The sequence below is a fragment of the Papio anubis genome, chromosome 13 (genome assembly GCF_008728515.1).
Source record: "Papio anubis isolate 15944 chromosome 13, Panubis1.0, whole genome shotgun sequence".
Classification (NCBI taxonomy): domain Eukaryota; kingdom Metazoa; phylum Chordata; class Mammalia; order Primates; family Cercopithecidae; genus Papio; species Papio anubis.
Window position 1 is genome coordinate 100,757,766 of NC_044988.1, and position 25,938 is coordinate 100,783,703.

Genomic DNA, 25,938 nt, shown 5'->3' on the forward strand with positions numbered 1-25,938 from the left:
GTTTGCCCCTCTCCAGGGTCTCTTTCAGCCAGGAGATCTTATAAACTCTGATTCCAAAGCCCGGATAGTCTGCGGCTTACCTCCCGCTCTGCAGTTAGCACATATGGCTGACCCGGTGATCGCCCTGCGCCGGGTCTCCAAGGCCATGCTTCCCCGCATCGCCTCAGTTAACATTTAGCCCCCGGGAGGTTCCCAGAGCCCTGCAGGGTGGAAGCTCAGCCTTCGCCCCACACTGATGTGCTTGGAGCCCTTTCCTACGCCGCAGCTGCTGGCTCCTGCTCACTCTCTTTTTTTTTTTGAGACGGAGTCTCGCTCTGTCACCCAAGCTGGAGTGCAGTGGCGCGATCCTGGCTCACTGAAAGCTCCGCCTCCTGGGTTCACGCCATTCTCCTGCCTCAGCCTCCCGAGTAGCTGGGACTACAGGCGCCCACCAACGCGCCCAGCTCATTTTTTGTATTTTTAGTAGAGACGGGGTTTCACCATGGTCTTGATCTCCTGACCTTGTGATCCGCCAGCCTCGGACTCCCAAAGTGCTGGGATTACAGGCGTGAGCCACCGTGCCCGGCCTGCTCACTCTCTTTTTATGGAACCCCTGCAGGAAACACAGCTCTGGCCCAGAATGAGATGATCCCCTGGCGGTGGCCAGGAGAGCAGGGTCACGGGACCCAGAGCCTTAGGTGCAGGGCTGTGCCTGTGACCCTCACCCAAGTCTCTGGCCCTCTGCAGCCTGCCAGGGCTCAGGGCAGGCTCAGAAGGACTGTCTGCCGCCATGACCGTCCTGAGCTGTCCCTCTAAGGTTATAGTCAATGGGCTGAGGCTGGAGCTCGGCCCTGGAGCCTTTTTCCAGCAGGGGCGTTGGAATCTGGGCTGAACATGCAGTATCATCTCTGGAGGCTCCCCCATCTCCTCTGCCTCTGTTGGACCCCCAAAGGTAGAACAGACACTGCATTGTTGCCAACACCCCTTCCTGCTCCTGCCCCCAGCCTGCAGCTGCCACCCACAGGGCTCGGTCAGTGAGCAGATGCCCTGCGACCCAGTGACAGGCCAGTGCTCCTGCCTGCCTCACGTGACTGGACGGGACTGTAGCCGCTGCTACCCTGGCTTCTTCGACCTCCAGCCTGGGAGGGGCTGCCGGAGGTAAGTAGGGTGAGACTGCTGGAGCCCTGGGGACCTCGCCAGGATGGAAGAGGGCACCAGGCAGCCCCCAGGGAGGGGCCTGGTTCAGAAGGTGTTGTCCTAGGCCCACTGCCAGGCACGTTGTGCCCTTTGCCAAAGAGGGGCAAAGGGATGGACTCTTGGCATCGGACTCATGGTCCTGCCAGCCTAGGATGCAGGCCAAGAGCAGCCCTAAGGGATGTCCAGGTGGGCAGGCGGCCGGTTTGGTCTCTGATTCCCTTCTCAGTGACACTGTCACTGTGTGGCCTTTTGGCCACAGTAGCACCTTAGACAAGCGTCCTTAGGGAACAGTGGAGGACTCCAGGGAAACACCAAGTGGGACAAACAGGTTTCTTCCTTGCAGGACTTCTCAGAGCCCTTGCTATGCTGATTGCATCGTGACTTTCCAACAGAGGCGTATAGTCTCCCCGAGACATGTTTGTCCCCATAGCCTTATTTTATCTTTTCTCCCCGAGCATCCAGGGAGACTCGTGCTTTCCAGAGCACAGCTGGGGAAGCTGTGCCACGCACCAAGAGGAGATGGGGTCTTGTCAGCAGAGGGCTGTGATCTGAGGCCCCAGCCAGCTGCAGCTGGCAGAGGCTGGGCCAGAAGTGGCCCTGAGCTTGCCTCAGACCCAGTTCCTTCCCTTATCACAGCTGCAAGTGTCACCCGCTGGGCTCCCAGGAGGACCAGTGCCATCCCAAGACTGGACAGTGCACCTGCCGCCCAGGTGTCACAGGCCAGGCCTGTGACAGATGCCAGCTGGGTTTCTTTGGCTTCTCCATCAAGGGCTGCCGGGGTAAGGAGGCTGGGTCCTTCCCGGGCTGCCTGAAGGATGGGGCCTGAGGTCTCTGGGCAGAGATGACGGATGGGGAAGATGGGTGCAGCAGGAAAGGATGGTCAGATACGGGACAGGGTCCTGAGAGCAGCCAGAAGCATGGAGGGAGTTGCTTTTGTGGCGGTGACCAGGAGAGCAGCATCACATGAACCCAGAGCGGTGGGTGCAGGGCTGTGCTTGTGACTCTCGCCCAAGTGTCTGGCCCTCTGCAGCCTGCCAGCATCCTCATGCCGGCCAGAAATGTAGTCCCAGATGCCGCTATTAAGTGCCTGTGTGCCTGGGGCCATCATGTCACTCTCTGGGCCTCAGTTTCCTCACCTGTAGAGTTGGGCTGCATTGGCAGTTGCTAAACCTGGTTGGTCCTCAGATCCCCAGGGAACATTGGAATAAGCCAGGCTCTGTGCCACCTTCAATCTTCTGAATCAGAATCTCCAGGGAAGGGCCCAGGAATCTGGTTTTGATGCTGCCCAGGGTGTTCTGGGAACACCCAGAACCGAGCACCCACTGCCCCTGGCCCCTCTAGCCTGCAGGTGCTCCCCACTGGGCGCTGCCTCAGCCCAGTGCCACGAGAACGGCACCTGCATATGCAGGCCTGGCTTCGAGGGCTACAAATGTGACCGCTGCCACGACAACTTCTTCCTCACGGCAGATGGCACACACTGCCAGGAATGCCCGTCCTGCTATGCCCTGGTGAAGGAGGAGGTGAGTCTGCCCAAACCCACTCAACTTTCCATTCATTCTGTATCCCTAGCAAGTGCCAGCTCTATGCCGGGCACCAGGAACTGCCTGCTTACCCCCAGAGCTCAGGCCTTGCAAGCCCATCACCCACCTTCTCCCTATGCCCACCCAGCTTCGGGCCTGTTCCAGCCTGGCTCAACCCTCACCTCGGCCCTTCCCCTGCTCTGGGTGGATGGGGGAAAGGTGACTCTTGTCACCTGCCTTTCCCGACCATGCCGGGCTGGGGTCTCACCTTCTCAGGGTCAGTGGGGATGAGACCACAGATGACCCCTTGGTAAAGAGGGTTAACAGGAGGTGATTCTGAGTGGGGAGGTGGGTGGTGCTGGAGTCAGGAGTTCAAGCTCTAGGGTTAACCCATTGGGGTTCCCCTCCCCCGACTCCGTTCATTATCATGTGTCTGGGCAGGCAACAGCCTTGGTAAGCCTCAGTCTCTCTCCTACTCCAGACTGGAGATAGTTAGGCCTGCAATCCTTTTCTAGAAACCAGTGGGGCCAGCTTTCAGAATGTGTGGCATTGTAGAAAGATAAGATGGCATGCACTGAAGGCCGGGTGCTGTGGCTCACTCCTGTAATCCCAGCACTTTGGGAGGCTGAGGCGGGCGGATCATGAGGTCAGGAGTTTGAGACCAGCCTGGACAACATGGTAAAACCCCGTCTCTACTAAAAATACAAAAATTCGCCAGGTGGGGGTGGTGCGCACCTATAATCCCAGCTACTCGGGAAGCTGAGGCAGGAGAATTGCTTGAACCTGGGAGGCGGAGGTTGCAGTGAGCCAAGATCACGACTGCACTCCAGCCTGGGTGACAGAGCTAGACTCTGTCTCAAAAAAGAAAAAAAAAAGGCCGGGCGCGGTGGCTCAAGCCTGTAATCCCAGCACTTTGGGAGGCCGAGACGGGCGGATCACGAGGTCAGGAGATCGAGACCATCCTGGCTAACACGGTGAAACCCCGTCTCTACTAAAAAATACAAAAAACTAGCCAGGCGAGGTGGCGGGCACCTGCAGTCCAGCTACTCGGGAGGCTGAGGCAGGAGAATGGTGTGAACCCGGGAGGCGGAGTTTGCAGTGAGCCCAGATCACGCCACTCACTCCAGCCTAGGCGACAGAGCGAGACTCCGTCTCAAAAAAAAAAAAAAAAAGACATGCCACACTGAATATCACGTAATCCCCCACTGTGAATGGGCAGCCCCCAGAGTCAAGCCCGGTGATATTTAGGCAGGAAAACAGATGACTATTTCCGCCAAGTGGGTAAATGAAGACCACAAGTAGCCTTTTTCAGAACAGGTTTATTTCAGTTCAGGTTTCGCTCTCGAGTGAGGAATGGAACACCTTGTGGCTTTTCAGAACATTTTGGACTTGGGAATGGCGGACAGGGCCTGGGACCTGTGCCGGCCACTTAGAGCGGTGACAGGGGGAATCAGACCGGGGCGTGGCAGGCATTCGTGCTGAGACTGGCTCCAAGGAAGTGCTCTGTAAATGCAATTATTGTTTGATGAAAAGACGGGGCTAGGGGACGTTCATAGCACATTCAGCCAGTGTCCATAGCGTGCTTTCTCCGTGTGGCGTCCTGGGAACACAGCGAACAGGACAGACAGAAATCCTTATGAGGCATCCCTTCCCATCCCTTCCTCTCTCCCTTCGAGGTAGGACAGCAGTATGGTCAGCGGTGTCAACAGGTGCCGTGGGGATGGGAGGGGAAGGGACAGCTACCATGGGGTGGGCACGGTTGGCTCTCAGGGGTGCGGCATACCCTTAGTGTTGAGGCCCAGGGGAGGATTTGGAGAAGGGAACCCACAGGGAGAGTGGCAGGGTAGAAGCCGGGGGGAGTGTCTGGGCAGGACCTGCATGCCAGCAGCCTCATACACCTTTTCTTCCTGTCGTCTCCAGGCAGCCAAGCTGAAGGCCAAACTGACTTTGATGGAGGGGTGGCTGCAAGGGTCCAACTGTGGCAGTCCCTGGGGACCACTAGACATTCTGCTGGGAGAGGCCCCAAGGGGGGACATCTACCAGGGCCACCACCTGCTTCCAGGTACAGCGGGAGCGCAGAGTGGGAGGGTGGGAGGCAAGGGGAGGCCCCCAGTGCCTGCTGTCTGGTCTTGTCGGGGACCCTCACAACACAACCCTGTTGCCATGGGCCTCTCCTTCAATGTCCCTAGCCCACCTGTAATTTTATGAATATCAATCCTTGTCCCCATGCCCCTGCCCTAACCAGACTCTAAGTTCAGTGAGGATGGGGCTGGGCTCATTCATTTATTCACTCCCTTCACAAGGGGTCACAAGGCGCTGCTCCAGAGGCTCGACTGGGAACATCTTGCTGTCTTGATTCTGGGCCGTTTTGCTCACTGCCGTAGCTCAGCACAGTGCATAGAAATATTAATTTCATAGAAAATATTAATAAATGAGTAAATAAGAAAAAAGAAGGAGGGCCGGGTGTGGTGGCTCATTCCTGTAATCCTAGTACTTTGGGAGGCCAAGACAGGAGGATTGCCTGAGCCCAGGAGTTTGAGATCAGTCTGGGCAACATAACAAGACCTTGTTTCTACGAATGGAAGCAGGGAAGGAGGGAAGCAGGGAAGGAGGGAGGGAGAGAAGGAGGGAAGCAGGGAAGGACGGAGGGAGGGAGGGAAGGAGGGAAGGAAAAAAAAAAAAAGAAGGGACCTGTCACTGAAGCCAGGAGGAATTTGGCCTTGGGACCTGGAAAGGCGCGGAAATGGATTGGATTACTTTGTGAAGTTTTATGTGTATAAGCGCCGCACTCCTTTAGCAGCCAGACAGAGGCGAGCTGAGAACCTGTTAGCAGGACTCACTGTGGAAATAGGGGCTATCAGATACCATGTCTTAAAATGCCCACGTGAGCCACATGGTGAATTAGAGCTGATTTGAGGGGTCCAGAACTGCTTGTGTGGCCCCAGAAGGTCTGGGTCTCTCCTGGTCCCTGTGTGTGACTGACTGACTGTGGGTGGGACCTTGGGTCATGTTTGCCTTCTCTGGGCCTCAGCCTGCATCTGGAAAATGGGGAGACTCTGCCTTTGGGACTACCTGTTGGTACTTGGGGCTGCTGATGCCTGGGGAATGGAGGGCACAGAAGGGGACCCCTGGGGGTGGGGGCTTTTGTGTGACGTCTCCACCACTCTGTGACCCCCGGGCTGTGGGCTTCCCATAGGGGTTCGGGAAGCCTTCCTGGAGCAGATGATGGGCCTCGAGGGTGCTGTGAAGGCCTCTCGGGAGCAGCTGCAGAGGCTGAGCAAGGGTGCCCACTGTGCCCAGGCCGGAGCCCAGAAGACCTGCACCCAGCTGGCAGACCTGGAGGCAGTGCTGGAGTCCTCGGAAGAGGAGATTCTGCACGCAGCTGCCATTCTCGCGTCTCTGGTATCCCAGGGGACCCCCCTACCCAAACACACCAAGCCTGGGCATTGGTCCCTGCCCCAGCCTTCCCATTGACCTAGTAACCTTGGGTATGACTCCCTACTTTGGGAGGCTCAATTTCATCTGCAAAATGGGGATCACACAGTACCTCCTCTGCGGATTCAGCGAGAGGACATTTGCAAAGGGCGAGGCATGTTCCGAGTAGACTGAATGCACAGTAAGTGGTGGGCAGCATCCTTATTGGTGTTTCTGCATCCTCGGACTCCGCTCACTGGATGCCGATGTCGTGGCCAGCTTTGTGCATTTATAGAATGACTGGTGCTATCCAGTTCTGCCTCACAATTGGGCCAGATGTGGCCCTTGCCCTTTGGGGACGGGAAGTCAGTTTCCTCCTCTCTTCCTCTTCTTTCTACAGGAGATTCCCCAGGATGGTCCCGGCCAACCCACCAAATGGAGCCACCTGGCCACAGAGGCCCGTGCCCTCGCCAGGAGGTGAGTCCCAAGACATGGTGAGGTTGTGCCTGGCCCTTCTCCTGGGGGTTCCTGAGTCAGAGTCAGCCCCACAGGTGCCCCCACCCAGAAGTTGGGATCAGATATTACAAGAGCTGTCTGGTGGGGGCAGTGTCACCAGTATGTGGAGGGGCAGGCAAGGTGAGTCCAGAGATGTTGGGGGCAAAGCTTGGTTGACTGAAGGCGTCGGAGAGCATCTGCCTGCTTTCTCTTTGTGAGAGTTGTATAATATACAAGTTATTATACTGGGGGTATAGTTCACACTATACAGAGGCCTTTACCCACGGCACTCCAGCCTGGGCAATAGAGTGAGACTCTGTCTCACTGTGTAATTCAGTGGTTTCCCTATATTCTCAGGGTTGCAAAGCCATCACCACAGCCAATTGTAGGATTTTCATCATCCCAAAAACACCCCTGGACCCATCTGCCATCAGCCCCCGTTTCTCCTTACCCCCCCAGGCCCTGGAACCACTGCTCTGCTTTTTGTCTCTATAGATTTGCCTATTCTGGGCGTCTCATAGAAGTGGAATCACACAGTGTGTCACCTTTTACCACTAGCTTCTTAGCCCAGTGTTTTCAAGGCTCATCCACATCGAGGCCTGGATGGGTGCTTTGCTCCTCTTACAGCTGAATAATATCCCGTTGTATGGAAATGCCACATGTTGTTTATCCATCTTCCATTCACAGACATTGGGTTGTTTCATCCACTGCCTTTAAGAAGCAACTTAAGGCCGGGCATGGTGGCTCCCGCCTGTAATCCCAGCACTTTGGGAGGCCAAGGCAGGTGGATCACGAGGTCAGGAGATCAAGACCATCCTGGCTAACACGGTGAAACCCTGTCTTTACTAAAAATATAAAAAAGTTAGCCAGGCCTGGTGGCAGGCGCCAGCAGTCCCAGCTACTCAGGAGGCTGAGGCAGGAGAATGGTGTGAACCCGGGAGGTGGAGCTTGCAGTGAGCTGAGATCCGGCCACTGCGCTCCAGCCTGGGCAACAGTGCGAGACTCCGTCTCAAAAAAAAAAAAAAGGAAGCAGGTTAAGGCCAGGCACAGTGGCTCACACCTGTAATCCCAGCACTTTGGGAGGCTGAGGCAGGTGGATCACTTGAGGTCAGGAGTTCCATACGAGCCTGGCCAACATGGTAAAACCCCATCTCCACTAAAAGTCCATAAATTAGCCAGGCATGGTGGTGGGTGCCTGTAATTTCAGCTACTTGGGAGGCTGAGGCAGGAGAATTGCTTGAACCTGGGAGGTAGAGGTTGCAGTAAGCTGAGATCACACCACTGCACTCCAACCTGGGCAACAGAGTGAGACTCCATCTCAAAAAAAGAAAAGAAAAGAAAAGCAGCTTAAGATCCTAAAAACACAGGATCTGTGACAATTTTCTCCTTTAGCTACACTCCAGGGACCTTAGACTCATTTTACAGATGGGAAAACATTCAGAGAAGTTAAGGAGCTTCCTAAGGACACACAGTTTGGAAGCAATAAAGCCAGGATTCAAACCCAAGCTGTTGTGACCACTCTCTTCTATGCTGTCTATATCGGGGTGACTGTACAATTTATTGTCCAAACTGAGATGCTTTCATGTGTGATAAAATGTCCTATTGGCCAGGCACAGTGGCTAACACCTGTATTCCCAGCACTTTGGGAGGCCGACACATGAGGATCGCTTGAGGCAAGGAGTTACAGACCAACTTAGACAAGATGGTGAAACCCCCATGGCTACAAAATAATTTAAAAAATTAGCTGGGCATGGTGGCATACACCTGTAGTCCCAGCTACTTGGAAGACTGAGGCGAGAGGAACCCTTGAGCCTAGGAGGTTGAGGTTGCAGTGAGCTGTGATGGCACCACTGCACTCCAACCTGGGCAACAGTGTAAGACTCCATCTCTTAAAAAGAAAAAAATAGGGCCGGGCGCGGTGGCTCAAGCCTGTAATCCCAGCACTTTGGGAGGCCGAGGCAGGTGGATCGCCTGAGGACAGGAGGTCCAGACCAGCCTGGCCAACATGGTGAGACCCCGTCTCTACCAAAATACAAAAATTAGCTGGTGCACACTTGTAATCCCAGCTACTCGAGAGGCTGAGGTAGGAGAATCGCTTGAGCCCGGGAAGGGAGGTTGCAGTGAGCTGAGATCACATGACTGCACTCTAGCCGGGGCAATAGAGTGAGACTCTGTCTCAGAAAAAAAAAAAAAAATCCTATTAATCCTTATGCCGAGACAACAGACACAAACTCCATGTCTCTATGTAACAGGAACAGGGCATGGAGTACCTTTCCTGTCCTTGAAACGTGTAACACAGAAAGATGGAAAAAAAAGTACCTGTCTTTGTGGCTGTCTTCTGTTTGGGGCAGCAGGAGGCCTGTGTAGTAGGGGGCGTAGTTCTGGTCTTGGGCCCCTTCCCTGCGAGCCCTTGGTGATGCTCAGGTGGGTGTCCTCACACAGCCACAGAGACACCGCCACCAAGATTGCAGCCACTGCTCAGAGGGCCCTGCTCGCCTCCAACACCAGCTACGCGCTTCTCTGGAGTCTGCTGGAGGGAAGGATGGCCCTGGAGACCCAGCGGGACCTGGAGGACAGGTGAGGCCTCCCCAGGTGTGGGTAGAAACTTTAGGGTTGGCCTCCTGGAGCCGACAGGGCCTAGCCAGAGGCTGCTGTTTCCAGGGCTAGCTCCCTTGAGTCCCGACATTCTTTGTCGTTGGTGTCTTGGGTCTGCGTCCTGCTGGGAATGGGGCCACAGGGTCTTGGGCCACTCGGTGGTGAGTCGCAGTAACCCACTTTTGCCTGGGAGGGGGAGTGCAACTCAGTCTCTTCAAGAGAAGGGACGAGAACTGAAACCCAGAGCAACAGATACCTCGCTCTCCCTCTGCAGCATTCCCTGAGCGCCCCCTGGCCCCTGCGCCCCAGCCCAGGGTAGCTCCTCTGCGCTCCTCTGCGGCACCGGCTTCTTTCTCTGCCTCTGCAGACAGCCGGCTCTGCTTCTCTGCTTTGGTGACCCCTTCTGTCCTTCTCAGTTTAAAGGTCCATGGAGACTCCCCAACATCTTGCTGAGCCCCTTGACACTCCTAAACGAGAATGGGATTGGCTCCGTTTAGATCAGATGTCTTGGCCGGGCGCGGTGGCTCAAGCCTGTAATCCCAGCACTTTGGGAGGCCGAGACGGGCGGATCACGAGGTCAGGAGATCGAGACCATCCTGGCTAACACGGTGAAACCCTGTCTCTACTAAAAATACAAGAAAATTAGCCGGGCGAGGTGGCGGGCGCCTGTAGTCCCAGCTACTCAGGAGGCTGAGGCAGGAGAATGGCGTGAACCCGGGGGGGCGGAGCTTGCAGTGAGCCGAGATCGCGCCACTGCACTCCAGCCTGGGGCACAGAGCAAGACTCCGTCTCAAAAAAAAAAAAAAAAAAAAGATCAGATGTCTTGCCCTGAGCCAGTCGGCATGGCTGGGGGAGGTCACATGACCCACTCCGGGGCAGGGCACTGGCTCTTTAAGGAGGTGTAAAGGATGGAAGGGAAGCCAGAGGTCTCCACCCCAGCAGTGCCCTTGTCAGGGAGGAATGGGTGGGATAGGGTGTGGACAGCTGGTCAGGACAGAAAATCCATCCTAGCTGATTGGTTATAGACCACAGGCTCATCAGGGCAAAAGGGCCCACAGAGATTCTGTAGCCCAGGGCTCTCCATTTCATCCGTGGTGAGGATGTGCCCAAGGTCTCCGGAAAGGGCATGGCTGAGCCAGGACCAGGGCCGGGGCCACTGTGCTCCCCACTTCACGGGGCATTTTCCTCTTCGCCATTCACCCAGAAGAGCCAAACATTTGCAAACATGTGATTCTTGAGTGGAAACCAAGCAGAGCCCTTTCAGCAAAGTGTGGCTGAAGTGAATGATGCGGAAACAAGAATGTGGCCCTTTCACAGCCCGTCTGGCTCATTTGAAAGCTGCAGAGAAGCGGCCACTTTCCGAGGCAGCTGTACCGTCCCCACAGAGGGTTATTCTGCCTGGGAAGTTGGCAGAGGCCTTTGCAAACCAATGGCTCCAGCCTGGGACCCAGACAGGGATGGGGAGGGCTAGTTCTGCACCCAGCTCCATGGCCTCTGTTTCCTCCCAGGTACCAGGAGGTCCAGGCGGCCCAGAAAGCACTGGGGACGGCTATGGCAGAGGTGCTGCCTGAAGCGGAAAGCGTGTTGGCCGCGGTGCAGCAAGTTGGCGCAGATACAGCCCCGTACCTGGCTTTGCTGGCTTCCCCGGGAGCTCTGGTCAGCTCAGTTGTCTCAGAGCTCTGTGTGGGGTCGGGAGGATCTATTATAGAAGCTGGAGGCTGGGCACGGTGGCTCACGCCTGTAATCCCAGCACTTTGGGAGGCCGAGGCGGATGGATCACAAGGTCAGGAGATCGAGACTATCCTGGCTAACATGGTGAAACCCCGTCTCTACTAAAAATACAAAAAACTAGCCGGGCGCGGTAGCGGGCGCCTGTAGTCCCAGCTACTTGGGAGGCTGAGGCGGGAGAATGGCGTGAACCCGGGGGGCGGAGCTTGCAGTGAGCCGAGATCGCGCCACTGCACTCCAGCCTGGGAGACACAGTGAGACTCCGTCTCAAAAAAAAATAAAAAAATTGGCCGGGCGCGGTGGCTCAAGCCTGTAATCCCAGCACTTTGGGAGGCCGAGACGGGTGGATCACGAGGTCAGGAGATCGAGACCATCCTGCTAACACGGTGAAACCCCGTCTCTACTAAAAAAAATACAAAAAACTAGCCAGGCGAGGTGGCGGGCGCTTGTAGTCCCAGCTACTCGGGAGGCTGAGGCAGGAGAATGCCGTAAACCCAGGAGGCAGAGCTTGCAGTGAGCTGAGATCCGGCCACTGCACTCCAGCCTGGGCGGCAGAGCGTCTCCGTCTCAAAAAACAAATACAAAAATTAGCTAGGTGTGGTGGTATGTGCCTGTAACCCCAGCTACTAGAGAGGCTGAGGCAGAAGAATGGCTTAAACCTGGGAGGCAGAGGCTTCAGTGAGCCAGGATTGCAGCACTGCACTCCAGCCTTGGTGACAGAGAGAGACTCCAGCTCAAAAAAGAGGAAAAAACCAACCAAACAAACAAACCTATTATAGCATCTGGAGAAACCAGTGGGGCCCGGGCAGAGGCCGGTGACGTGGCTTATTTTTAACTATATCACAGCTAAGTCAAATGATATAACCTATCTATGGGGCTTGGCAGAGTCAGAACCCAACCATTCTCTGTTGATGATAATGTCAAGGCTGGGGCCTCTTCCTCCTTACAATGACATTAGCAATGTCATCAGATGGACACAGGATGCAATTCCAGCTCTGCCACTCCAGCTCTGTGACCTCGGCCAAGGACTTCCCTTCCCTAAGCCTCAGTCTGTCACATGGAACTCACCCATTAGGTTATTTCAAGGCTCCTCCCATGGGAGCTGGACAGAGATTGGGGAGCAATGCACGAGGTAGCTGGCCGGCCCCTCTGTGCCCATCACCTTATACTCATCACCTCTGTGTGAGTCAGGTCCATTGTGTCGATTCAGTAACCCTGAAATCCCAAAACTCCGAAACTGAACATGAAAGAATTCAGCTTATACAAATGCATTTGGGACAAATGCTAACCCAGATCGATGCCCAAGGCTGCCTGTTTGAGGTCTTTGCTCCTCCCACTGCATTGGAGAGGGATGCACAGCTGTTAGTGTGTTCGAGCCCAGGTTCTGCTTCCAACACCACGGAGGGTGTTCGATCGTATGTAGTACCTGCACAGTTCTCCTCTAAAGTCTGGGAAATTCTGCATTCTGAAGCCATCCAGTCCCCAGGTCTCAGTTCAGGACTGTGGAGCTGAGGAAGCGTTCCCACTTTGCAGTAAGCAGTGTGGGTCGGGGAGGTTGGCTGGGTTGCTCAAGGCCACACAGCTAGAAATTGGTAGGGCTGTCATCCGAGCCCCAAGTGAGGGGTTCCCCAGCCTGGCTCCTCTTGCCCTGGCCCCTCTGCCTCCTGGGGTCCACACAAAGCCCCACCCCTGCTATTCCTGCCTCTGGGCTTCCGAGCTCCCTGGGGCATCAGCTAGCTCATCAGGTTTTCAGGAGGCTTGGGATTCTGGGCTGGCAGCCAGGGGCAGACCCGATGCCTCAGTCCAGCAGGGCACCTCCCCTAAGTAGAGAATCCGCCACTTGCCCTTCCTGCCAGGCCCTGCCTGAGCCCACCGTCTCCCTGCAGCCTCAGAAGTCCTGGGCTGAAGACCTGAGCCTGAAGGCGAAGATCCTGGAGAAGACAGTTGCGTCACAACAGCACATGGCCACCAAGGCTGCCCGAACCCTCCATGCTGCTGCCCAGGCAGCGCTACGGCAAACAGAGCCCCTCACACAGGTCAGCTCTTGTGCTTCAAAGCGGGGGACCTGGGAGAGGTTGGGGTTACCCTGAAGGTGATCTGGGGTCAGGGTTGCGGGAGGGAGAAGGGCAGAGACAGAAGTAGCTCTGTCCTGCCGGGCGCAGTGGCTCACGCCTGTAATCCCAGCACTTTGGGACGCCGAGGTGGGTGGATCACAAGGTCAGGAGATCGAGAGCAACCTGGCTAACATGGTGAAACCCCGTCTCTACTAAAAATACAAAAAATTAGCCAGGCGTGGTGGCACACACCTATAGTCCCAGCTATTTGGAAGGCTGAGGCAGGAGAATTGCTGAACCCAGGAGGCGGAGGTTGCAGTGAGCTGAGATTGCACCACTGTACTCCAGTCTGGCAACAGAGTGAGACTCTGTCTTAAAAAAAAAAAAAAAAGATATCTCTGTCCATCCCTGCGGGACCTCCTGCAAAACTCCACACGCAGCCTGAGGCAGGGGAGGGGACCCTGATACCCTGAGAAGAAACGATGGACAGACCGACAGAGGACAGCACCAGCAGCATGCGGGCCACACCCACCATCCTGGGATGGTTCTCGCTCATGCCTCCATTCATTAGTTCATTCTCTAGTTCATTCATGGCTCATTTTAAAGCTGCAGAGAAGTGGCCACTTTCCAAGGCAGCTGTACCGATATTTTTGTTTGTTTTTAATTTTGTTTTTGAAATAGAGTCTTGCTCTATTGCCCGGGCTGGAGTGCAGTGGTGCAATCTCAGTTCACTTCAACCTCCATTTCCCGGGTTCAAGTGATTCTCCTGCGTCAGCCTCCAGAATAACTGGGACTACAGGTGCGTGCCACCGTGTCTAGTTAAATTTTTTTGTATTTTTAGTAGAAATGGGGTTTCACCATGTTGGCCAGGCTGGTCTTGAACTCCTGGCCTCAAGTGATCCACCTGCCTCGGCCTCCCAACGTGCTAGGATTATAGATATGAGCCACCACACCCAGCCCCATTCCTTTTTTTTTTTAAATTAATTATTTTATTTATTTATTTATTTATTTATTTATTTTGAGACAGACTCTTACTCTGTCGCCCAGGCTGGAGTGCAGTGGTGCGATCTTGGCTCACTGCAGCCTCTGCCTCCCAGGTTCATGCAATTCTCCTGCCTCAGCCTCCAGAATAGTTGGGATTACAGACCCGCACCACCACGTCCAGCTAATGTTTGTATTTTTGGTGGAGATGCGGTTTCACCATGTTGTCTAGGCTGAACTCCTGATCTCAGGTGATCCCCCCGCCTCAGCCTCCCAAAGTGCTGTGATTACAGGCGTGAGCCATCGCGCCCGGCTTCCATTCCTTTTAAAGACAGGATAAGGGGGCTGTCTGTGAGGCGTGAGAATGTATCTGAAGAGCAGAGCCCAGTGTCTGGCACTTACCTGGGGAGCTTGGCTTTGCCCTGGGGTAGCACCTGCTGATCTGGTCCACTGCCCTCGTCCAGGGTGAGGGTGCCAGGAAGTGAGGTGACTTCCCCAGGAGTCAGGGCCAGGCCCCAGCGTGTACTGATGCCTCACCCCACCACAGCACTCATACCTTTGTCCTCCTCCCCGCCCCATGAGCAATCAGAATAGGCCTGAGGTAGTACTAGGCGGCTCCTCAAACTCTACTAGTTATTTATTCTTTTTTTTTTTGAGACTAAGTCTCGCTCTGTTGCCCAGGCTGGAGTGCAGTGGCGCGATCTCGGCTCACTGCAAGCTCCACCTCCCGGGTTCACGCCATTCTCCTGCCTCAGCCTCCCGAGTAGCTGGGACTACAGGCGCCTGCCACCGCGCCCGGCTAATTTTTTGTATTTTTAGTAGAGACAGGGTTTCACCGTGGTCTCGATCTCCTGACCTTGTGATTCGCCCGCCTTGGCCTCCCAAAGTGCTGGGATTACAGGGGTGAGCCACCGCGCCCGGCCTACTATTTATTCTTATTACAGTGACATTCACATGGCATACAAACACCCATTTTAGATTAAATGGCTTTTAGCACATTCACAAAGTTGTGCCACCTCTACCTCAGTCTAGTTTCAGAACATTTTCACCACCCCTAACCCCATGCGCACTCAGCAGTCACTCCTCATTTCCACTCCCGAGGCCCTGGCAGCCTCCGCTCTGTTCTCTGTCTCTGTAGATTTCCTTCGTCCAGCACTTTCGCAGAAACGGAATCATGTAATACGTACCGATGGTGTCAGGCTTCCTCCTATTAGCATCATCTTTTCAGGGTTCACCTGCCTTGCAGCCTGGATCTATACTTCCTCCCTTTTTAAGGCTTGGTCATATTCCAGTGTGTGGATGAAGCATATTTTGTTTACCCACTCATCCATCAAAGCCAAATTCTTTCAGTGGATCTAGTCCTGTTGAATGGCAGTGGGGAAGAAACTGATTTTCTGTAAGTCAAGGTGTGTCATAAACAGATTTGTGATTTTCACATCCACTTGCTGAGATAGAGCAGTCTTGTCCTCTCCTCTGCTCTCTTCTCCTCTCCTCTCCTCTCTTCTCCTCTTCTCTTCCCTCCTCTCCTCTTCTCTTTTTTTTTGAGATGGAGTCTTTATGCCACCCAGGCTGCAGTGTAGTGGCTTGATCTCGGTTCGCTATAACCTCTGCCCACAGATTCAAGCCATCCTCCTGCCTCAGCCTCCCTGAGTAGCTGGCATTTCGGGCATGCACCACCACACCTAGCTAATTTTTCTTTTTTAATTTTTAGTAGAGACAGGGTTTCACCATGTTGGCCAGACTGGTCTCGAACTCCTGACCTCAAGTGATCTGCCCACCTCAGCCTCCCCAAGTGCTGGGATTATGGGCAAGAGCCCCTGTGCATGGCCAATAGAACATGTTTGGAAGAGATGTTCAGGTGTTCTTCTCATTCTTTTTTTTTTTTTTTTTTTTTTTTGAGACGGAGTCTCGCTCTGTCACCCAGGATGGAGTGCAGTGGAACAGTGGCGCGATCTCGGTTCACTGCAAGCTCCACCTCCTGGGTTCACGCCTTTCTCCTGCCTCAGCCTCCCAAGTAGCTGGGATTACAGGCGCCGGCCACCACGCCCGGCTAATTTTTTGTATTTTTAGTAGAGACAAGGTTTCACCGTGTTTGCCAGGATGGTCTCGATCTCCTGACCTCATGATCTGCCCGCCTTGGCCTCCCAAAGTGCTGGGATTACAGGCATGAGCCACTGCGCCTGGCTATTCTCATTCCTTTAATCCTAGTGTTTCAGTTTTCCTTTGGGATTTTTGTGGACAGGTATCTCTTGGGAGATATTCAGGGTTCAACTTTTATATAATAGCACAGATCAGGTGCTCCTGGTGGACAGCGTGGCCCAGAGTCAGGGATTTGGTGATGACTTGGGCACCCATATATGTGGGTTTGGTGCCCACTGAGCTGCCCCCAGGCCCTGTACCTGTGGAGCCAGCTGCCCAGCCTCTCCTCGTCTCTCTCCAGCTACACCAGGAGGCCAGAACCGCCCTGACCCAGGCTTCCTCGTCTGTCCAGGCTGCCACAGTGACCGTCATGGGAGCCAGGACTCTGCTGGCTGACCTGGAAGGTACGTGAGTCCAGCTGACCACTAGGCTCTGTGATGCACAAACGCCCCTGACAGCCACTCAGCTCTCGCCTCAGCCAGGGCAGGCTTGCAGGGGACAGGAGTCTGGTCTTGTGGGTTTAATGAAGCCAAGTGGACTTTCCCTCCACCTCTCAGGATCCTGCCCCATCTCATACATCACTCACCTTGGACTTGCCCATGTGGCTATCCTATACACCCCAGGTCATCAGACCACACGCAGAGCCCCTCCAGACCAAGTGAGAGGAGACTCTGACATCATTGGCTGTCCACCCAGGTCAAGTCCACTCTGGCCCGGGCTCCAGTTAGTTATCTGGTACAAATATGGCTGTCCGGGTCCAATGTTGGGTTGGGGCTATGGGAAGGGGATGGAGTTTCTCTTTAGAAGGGGCTATGGGTTGATGCCATTCCGGGCCTTTTTTTGAACTTTAGGAAAATAGGGCCAAGCGCCCCCATTTTGCAGATGGGTAGGCTGAGGAAAGGAATTGCTATTCATCCCTGGGTCAGAGCTGAGCTGGGAATAGAAGCCAGCAAGTATTACAATTCTACAAGTACCCACCTGTGCAATGGGCTTCTGTGATATCCAATTTGCTCCAGAGAGAAGCCCCCTCACCCTTTATTTGTGGCTCCTTATCCAACAGGCTGGATAAGGAACATACTCTGAACCCCAGATGTCTCTTGGGGTCTGAGGCCAGAAGTCAGGCTTCTGCTGTTGTCTTGGTTCTGTGGCCTCCCTCCCCAACCCTGCCCATTGCCGAGAAGAGATGGAGCTCTAGCTGTGGACCCAGCCCCTCGGGGGCAGAGGATGGGCTGTCAGTGGTCCTGTTCCCCAGCTTCCTGGCAGCTTGAAGTCCTAGTCACCCATCGTTTGGGGACTTCCTGTGGGAAAGGCATGGCCGTGTATGCTTAAGTATCTAGAGTCATATTTAGAAAAAGGTACATTCAATGACTTATAAGGATGGAATGTTAGGATCTTAGAACATTAGAATGATAAGAGGTCTTACGGTCATCTGGTGCAAATCTCATACCTGGAAGTAGACTCATCCACCCTCAGCTTGCCTGTCTCCTACAATGGGGATCTCACTACCTTACAAGGTTTTACCTTCTCATTGTCGGGGTTCTGAGAATGAGAACGTTCTTTGTAGTGGATGGAAATTTCCTTGCACTGCTCCCGTAATCCACAAGAGGGCTCACCTCAAACCTCTAACCCCAGGCTCTTTTTCCCATTCTGATCCCATTTTAGAGACACCCCCTCTTACACCAGCTGGGCTGTGCTCCGCTGGTGTTCAGGATAAAAGGAAAATTCACGAAGTCAACTGTGGAGCAGTTTTCCCCAGGGTGTGGCCAGGGGTCTCCTAGCCTATGATACGCTCTGCCAAGAGAGGGCTTGTGTTCAAATAAATTTAGGAACTGTCTCTGGCTGCAGCATCCTCTTGAGGTCTTACAGAGAACACTTGAGAATATTAAAGGCTCTGAGAAGGCCTGTAATAAAGAAACCTGCTTCACTTTCAACTTAATTGACACTTCCCCCTAACGTTTGTTAACACCGTGGAGAATTAGGGTTCCACAGAATACATGTTGAGAAACATCAATTTTGTGTAAAAAGGAGCAAAGCAGAGCTAATTTCTGGGCAGAACAATTCTATAATACTATGCCCCCAAACATTAGAAAGCTTCATTCATTTTAAAATTGACTTTGTCCACTGTAATCCGTAATTTATTATTATTTTTTTTTCCTGAGATAGTCTCTGTCACCCAGGCTGAAGTGCAGTGGCACAATCTCGCCTCAATGCAACCTCTGCCTCCTGGGTTCGAGCGATTTTCCTGCCTCAGCCTCCCTAGTAGCTGGGATTACAGGTGCCCACCACCATACCCGGCTATTTTTTTTTTTTTTTGTTTTTTTTTTTTTTTTTTTTTTTTTTTGAGACGGAGTCTCGCTCTGTCGCCCAGGCTAGAGTGCGGTGGCGCGATCTCCACTCACTGCAAGCTCCGCCTCCCGGGTTCACGCCATTCTCCTGCCTCAGCCTCCCGTGTGGCTGGGACTACAGGCGCCCGCCACCGCGCCCGGCTAATTTTTGTATTTTTAGTAGAGACGGAGGTTTCACCGTGTTAGTCAGGATGGTCTCGATCTCCTGACCTCATGATCTGCCCATCTCGGCCTCCCAAAGTGCTGGGATTACAGGCGTGAGCCACCGCGCCCGGCCTTTTCTGGTATATTTAGTAGAGACGGGGTTTCACCAGTTTGGCCAGGCTGATTTTGAACTCCTGACCTCTGGTGATCCACCCACCTCAGCCTCCCAAAGTGTTAGGATTACAGGTGTGAGCCACGGCGCCCGGCCTGTAATCACTTCTTTTGATGATAAACTTCCTTTAGAATTTTTTTTTGAGTTGGGGTCTCACTCTGTCACCCAGGCTGGAGTGCAGTGGTGCAATCATAGCTCACTGTAGCCTCCAACTCCTGGCCTCAAGTGATCCTTCCATCTCAGTCTCATGAGTAGCTAGGTCTATAGGTGTGTGCCACCATGCCCAGCTAAGCTTTTGTCGTCTTGTAGAGATGAGGTCTCACTATGTTTCCTAGGCTGGTTTCGAACTCCTGGACTGATCCTCCTGCTTCAGCCTCCAGAGTAGCTGGGATTACAGGTGTGAGCCACCACATCTGACTAAATTTCCCCTTAGAATGTTATCTGAAAGGAAAGGAAATAGTCTCTTTGTTTACCAAGAAGGAAACTGCTTCTTACTGAATAATAAAATCTATGGGAATTCTAACATTTCTACCAGGTGTGGTGGCTCACACCTGTAATCCCAGCACTTTGGGAAGCCAAGGTGGGTGGATCACTTGAAGCCAGGAATTTGCAATCAGCCTGGCCAACAAGGTGAAACTCCATCTCTACTAAAAAAAAAAAAAAAAAAGATTAGCCGGGTATGGTGTTGTGCGCTTGTAATCTCAGCTACTTAGGAGGCTAAGGCAGGAAAATCACTTAAACCCGTGAGGCAGAGGTTGCAGTGAGCTGAGATCTCTCCACTGCACTCCAGCCTGGGCGGAGACCTTATCTCAAAAAAAAAAAAAACCAGTTGTAACATTTCCCTTTTTGTCTTGATTGCTTGAGAGCTCAGTGATCAATCGAACATTTGGTTTCTGCAATGTCATTATCCAGATTTTCTGGTACTTCTCCCTCCTTCTCTGTCCTTCCTCATCCTTCCAGTTACATCAGACTCTTGGTTTTCCATGGTAAGGAACCATTTGTTGATTTACCCATCACTATACACTGCCTCAAAGTATTGTTTAGATATAGGCGGTACATGAAAATGCCGAGCTGAGCAGACTGAGCCGTGGACTGTGCTAGCCCCCATCCCTGGCCCCAGCATGGACCACCATGTAATTCCTTGACTTTAATAGACATCCTAATAGAATGAATACCCATCTCAAAATTCCCCGAGCAGTATGTCTGTGTCTTGCTTGCTTTTGTTTCCTCCTGGATAAGCCTGAGAAGGTGATACGCAGGTTGCACGCACCTCAAACCTCCACTCGTCGTCCAGGGGTCTGTGGCCAGCCAGGCAGCTCTGCCAGCGGCTGCCTGGGAGGCGCTGGAGGTGTGAGCCCAGTTCCCCTGACCCAGCCTCAGCCGGGTTTGCAGGAATGAAGCTGCAGTTTCCTCGGCCCAAGGACCAGGCGGCACTGCAGAGGAAGGCAGACTCCGTCAGGGACAGACTCCTTGCAGACATGAGAAAGAAGACCACGCAGGCGGAGAGGATGCTAGGAAACGCGGCCCCTCTTTCCTCCAGTGCCAAGAAGAAAGGCAGAGAAGCAGAGGTGTTGGCCAAGGACAGTGCCAAGGTCAGGGCGGTGGCTGTGACAACAGTGGCCTCCTGCCTCCTGGGGGACCGCCCTTCCGTGGGCCCCTTCCCGACATCCGTGCTGACGACTCCACACTCACTCACTGCTCAGTGGGCCCAGGCATTTAGCTCAGGGACTTCACGGGGGTGAGCCTGTGGTTCCTCACAAAATAGGTGTCATTGCTGTCCCCACTGTACAGGTGAGAATGCTGAGGTACAGCCAGCCTGATGAACTTAACCAGGACTTACACCTGGGTCTGCTGGCTTTCCTGCCTAAACTTCTAGGTTTTTCTTTTCTTTTTTGTTATTTTGAAGTTTGCATTTATTTATTTTACCTGCCTTTTTGTTTTCAATTTTTTTCTTAATTTTTTGAGACAGAGTCTTACTCTGTGGCTCAGGCTGGAGTGCACTGGTGCCATCTCAGCTCACTGCAACCTCTGCCTCCTGGGTTCAAGTGATTCTTCTGCCTCAGATCCCAGAGTGGCTGGGATTATAGGCGTGTTCCACCACACCTGGCTAATTTTTGTATTTTTAGTAGAGCGGGGTTTCACCATGTTGGCCAGGCTGGTCTCCAACTTCCGATCTCAGGTGATCCACCTGCCTTGGCCTCCCAAAGTGCTGGGATTACAGGCATGAGCCACTGCACCCAGCTTAAGTTTTGTGTGTGTGTGTGTGTGTGTGTGTGTTTTGTAGAGACTGTCGCCCAGGCTGGAGTACAGTAGCACAGTCACAGCTCACTGCAGCTTCAAACCCTCGGGCTTAAGTGACCTTCCTGCCTCAGCCTCCTGAGTAACTGGGACTACAGGTCTGTGCCACTGTGCCTGGCTAATTTTTTTTTTTTTGTAGAGCTGTGGAGTCTCGGTCGGGTGTGGTGGCTCACTCCTGTAATCCCAGCACTTTGGGAGGCCAAGGCAGGCAGGTCACTTGAGGTCAGGAGTTCGAGATTAGCCTGGCCAACATGGTAAAACCCTGTCTCTACTAAAAATACAAAAAAAATTAGCCGGGCATGGTGTCGCGCACCTGTAGTCCCAACCACTCCGGAGGCTGAGACACAAGAATTACTTGAACCTGGGATGTGGAGGTTGCAGTGAGCCGGATTGCACCACTGTACTCCAGCCTGGGCGACAGAGTAAGACTCTGCCTCAAACAAAGAAAAAAAAAAAAAGAAAGGAAGAGAAAGACTGGGGTCTCACTATGTTGCCCAGGCTGGTCTTGAACCTCTGGCCTCAAGCAAGCCTCCTGCCTCAGCCTCCCAAAGTGCTGGGACCATAGGCATGAGCCACCGCACCCAGCCCTGGCTGATTTTAACTAGGCTTTTTAAAAATTGGTGCCAAATTCTAATCATTGCATATCTCCCCAGCTCTGTTGCTGGTTCTGTTGCTCACACACCAAGGAAACTGTCTTTATGGTGCCTAGGAAAAGTGCTGAATTTGCTGTAGGGGCTCCCTGGCTTGATCTCTTGTCATGCCACTTGGGCTCTGGCCAGCCCCTCCTCCCCTCTGTGCCTCTGTTTCCTCATCTGTAAAATAGTGAGGATTTCTCCTCCTGAGAGAAATGTGTGGTAGCCAGCAGTCTGCACGGTGCCCAGCACTTAGCCTGCGTTCAGTACGTATTTGTTGCATGCATGAATGAATGAATGATCTGCCTGGTACAGACTACTTGACATTATTGCCATAAGAGCTATTTACCTCCAAAAGGACGTACTGCACTCACCTCTTCTCCCTGCCACTGCCACCCATCCCATAGCTTGCCAAGGCCTTGCTGAGGGAGGGGAACCAGGTGCACCGCCGTGCCAGCCGGCTCACCAGCCAGACGCAAGCCACGCTCCAACAGGCGTCCCGGCAGGTGCTGGATTCTGAAGCACGCCGACAGGAGCTGGAGGAAGCTGAGCAGGTACGTGTGCCAGGGCCCCCACACTATTGCCTCCTGCCCCTGGCAGCCAGGGTGGGGGTGCCATTCAAGCTGTTTCTTCCTCCTCCCCCTGGAAGGTGGGTGCTGGGCTGAGCGAGATGGAGCAGCAGATCCGGGAATCACGCATCTCCCTGGAGAAGGACATCGAGGCCTTGTCAGAGCTGCTTGCCAGGCTGGGTAAGGAGGCCCCAAGGCTGGGCCCTGAACCCCTGGGTCCGTGGGGCACCTCTAGGATCGGATCTTCCTGTGAGCTCCAGTCCTGGGGAAGATTTCCTCCTTGTCCTCATCACCATGCTTCCCGCATCCCCATCTTTTCGATCAATCACAAGCATTTATAACCACGCCCAACCCCCTGTGCCATGTAAGACAGGGTTGGCATCTAGAAGTGAGTTCACTTTGAGTAACTCTTTGTGCCTCCAGAGGCCTCTATCGTTGAGTGTGGGGCAGGGGGGCACACAGAAAACTCACCGTTGGCAAGAAAACATATAGGCACTGGATGAGCAGGTCAGCCCTCAGGAGCTGAGGGTTCAGGAGAAGAAGAAAGACTGTCATGGCCGAAAATGTGGCATCAGGTGCTGGTTTAGGATCAGACCAAGATTCAACTCTGGCTCTGTCCCTTCTTTGGCCCTTAGACCTTGGGCAAGTCACTCCACCTCTCTGAGCCTCGGATCGCCCATCTGGAAAATGGGAGTAACAATGGGGTGGTTTAGAAAGCGCTTACCACAGTGCGTGGTGTATGTTGAGAGTGAGTAAATAGCGGCTCGTAGGAAGGAGGTCAGATTCAAGACGGGCCTTAGCAAGGAGGCATTTTGGATGAAGGGAACAGCACCTCCCAAGGCACGACAGTCCCAGAGGCCCAGTGTTGTGGGGAGGCTCAGGAGACAGCATACAGGGCAGTTGGACTGAAAAGAAGAGCATGTATTTTTTTCAAATTGTAAAAGACACATAATATTTTCCATCTTAACCATTTTGAAGTGTACAGTTCAGCAGCGTTAAGTATATTCATTGCTGTGCGATCATCACCACTACCCATCTCCAGGACACTTTCATCATCTCCAACTGAAGCTCTGTCTTCCTGAAACACTAACCCCCCATTTCCCTCCCCCAGCCCCTGGCAGCCATCATTCTAGTTTCTGTCTCTATGAATTTGACTACTCTGGGCCAGGCGCAGTAGCTCATGCCTGTAATCCCAGCACTTTGAGAGGCTGAGGCGGGCGGATCATTTGAGGGCAGGAGTTTGAGACCAGCTGGACCAACATGGTGAAACCCTGTCTCTTCTAAAGATATAAAAAAAAAAAATAGTCAGGCATGGTGGCACATGCCTGTAATCTCAGCTACTCGGGAGGCTGAGGCAGGAGAATCACTTGAACCTGGGAGGCAGAGGTTGCCGTGAGCCCAGATCGCAACACTGCACTCCAGCCTGGGCGACAGAGTGAGACTCTTGTCTCAAGAAAAGAATTTGACTACTCTGGAAATATGAAACCTCATATAACTGGAATCATGCCGTATTTGTGCTTTTAAAATTTTTTTGGAGACAGGATCTTGCTCTGTTACCCAGGCTGGAGTGCAGTGGTGCAATCGTGGCTCACTGCAGCTTCAAACTCCTGGGCTCAAGCAATTCTTCCACTTCAGGCTTCCAAGTAGCTGGGATCACAGGCAGGCACCACCACACCCAGCTAATTTTTTTTTGTTTTATGAGACAAAAGTATATGCTCCTTATGTTGCCCAGGCTGGTCTCAAACTCCTGGGCTCAAGTGATCCTCCTGCCTAGGCCTCCCAAAGTGCTAGGATCACAAGCGTGAGCCACCGTGCCCAGCCTTATTTGCCCTCTTTTGACTGGCTTATTTCACTTAGCAGAAAGTCATCAAGAGTCACCCATGTGGCAGCATGCATTTTCAATGATCATTCGTAATAAGAGGAGAGAGAATTGCTACGCTCTGCACGTTGTCTGGACACCAGGCCCACACTAAGCTATTCACACATGTGATCTTACAGAATTCTTATACTCGCTTTTTTAGGCAAGGACAGTTACTCTTTTGCCATTTTGCAGATGAGGAAACTGAGTGTGGAGAGTTTCTTTTTATTTTTCATTTACTTTTGTTTTTTGTAGAGACGGCATCTCGTTATGTTAACCAAGCCGATGTTGAACTTCTGGCCTCAAGGGATGCTCCCACTTCAGGTTCCCAAAGTGCTAGGATTACAGGAGAGAGCCACCACACCCCGCCTAGCACACAGTTTAGATAATGTGCCCAGGGTGCCACAGCCATGGCTCACCTGCGGGTCCAAGTGACTCAGAGTGCGTGCAGGTAGCCCCCCGTCGACACCTAAGGCCCTGTCATGGAGCAGACACTCTCTTCAACCTTTCCTGCATTGTCAGTGTCGTTCATTCACTTGTCACACTCTGTGTCGGCCTTGTGCTTAGCCTGGGGATGCGGACTGAACAGCACATGCCTGGTCCCTGCTCCAGGAGCCCTAGGCAGCCTGGGCAGGTAGAGTGGGGGCTGTAACCCATTTCTGAATCTCTTCGAAGACCAGGCTGTTTGGATTTTGCTGTGGGCCGTGGGGCCTCTTGAGGTCCTCCCAGGTCAGCAGGGCCTTGGCTCCCCTCTACCTTCTCTTGCACCCTGGCTTGGTGCTCGCAGCTGCTTACCCAGGAGATCCAGGGCCTTGGGGAGTCCTGGGGCCCAGTGGAATCCTGCGGGGTTAGAAGCAGCCACTTGGGGCTGGACGCGGTGGCTCACGTCTGCAGTCCCAGCACTTTGGGAGGCCAAGGTGGGTGGATCACAGGAGGTTAGGAGTTTAAGACCAGCCTGACCAACATGGTGAAACCATGTCTCTACTAAAAATGGAAAAATCAGGCCAGGCGCAGTGGCTCACACTTGTAATCCCAGCACTTTGGGAGGCTGAGGTGGGCAGATCACCTGAGGTCAGGAGTTTGAGACTAGCCTGGCCAACATGGTGAAACGCTGTCTCTACTAAAAATACAAAAAATTAGCCGGGCGTGGTGGCAGATGCCTGTAATCCCAGAGACTTGGGAGGCTGAGGCAGGAGAATCGCTTGAACCTGAGGCTACAGTAAGCCGAGATCGTGCCACTGCACTCCAGCCTGGACAACAGAGCAAGACTCCATCTCAGTAAATAAATACATGCATACATGCATACATACATATATACAAAAATTAGCTGGGCATGGTGGTGTGGGCCTGTAATCCCAGCTACTTGGGAGGCTGAGGCAGGAGAATCACTTGAATCCAGGAGGTGGAGGTTGCAGTGAGCTGACATTGTGCCACTGCACTCCAGCCTGGGTGACAGAGTGAGACTCCATCTCAAAAAAAAAAAAAAAAAAAAAAAAAAGAAGCCACTTTGGACTTACCTCCCCATTGCCATCACTCTCCCACCTGGCTGAGATCCATCTTTCTGTTAAACATTACACTTAGTGACACGGTGACAAGGGCTAGATGGGAGAAATGCAGCCTGCAGATTCTATTCCGTCACCATTGCTAGCAGTTCTAATGTGAGCACCTGGCCCCAGGGTTAGGGTTGGGGTTAGGGTTAGGGTTAGGGTCGATGCTTGGGGAGACACAGAGAAGTCCTTAACCCCAGGAAGCAGTGTGAAGACATGCAGGGGCCAGAACCAGGACCCCACTGCTGCCTTCCAGGCCGGCAGTCCCTGA

The 25,938-nt window shown here is 53.4% G+C and overlaps 1 protein-coding gene across 1 annotated transcript in view; it reads left to right on the forward strand.

Moving 5' to 3' along the window:
• LAMC3 (laminin subunit gamma 3) overlaps positions 1 to 25,938 on the forward strand; it is an 89,094-nt gene that overhangs the window by 61,166 nt on the left and 1,990 nt on the right. The window contains exons 15-27 of the mRNA XM_031654643.1: positions 984 to 1,137; positions 1,813 to 1,955; positions 2,518 to 2,696; positions 4,617 to 4,758; positions 5,893 to 6,098; positions 6,511 to 6,587; positions 9,048 to 9,182; positions 10,709 to 10,856; positions 12,815 to 12,964; positions 16,404 to 16,506; positions 20,156 to 20,355; positions 22,101 to 22,247; positions 22,343 to 22,442. Of these exons, the coding sequence (XP_031510503.1) occupies positions 984 to 1,137; positions 1,813 to 1,955; positions 2,518 to 2,696; positions 4,617 to 4,758; positions 5,893 to 6,098; positions 6,511 to 6,587; positions 9,048 to 9,182; positions 10,709 to 10,856; positions 12,815 to 12,964; positions 16,404 to 16,506; positions 20,156 to 20,355; positions 22,101 to 22,247; positions 22,343 to 22,442 (1,884 nt within the window). The remainder of the gene's footprint in view (positions 1 to 983; positions 1,138 to 1,812; positions 1,956 to 2,517; positions 2,697 to 4,616; positions 4,759 to 5,892; positions 6,099 to 6,510; positions 6,588 to 9,047; positions 9,183 to 10,708; positions 10,857 to 12,814; positions 12,965 to 16,403; positions 16,507 to 20,155; positions 20,356 to 22,100; positions 22,248 to 22,342; positions 22,443 to 25,938) is intronic.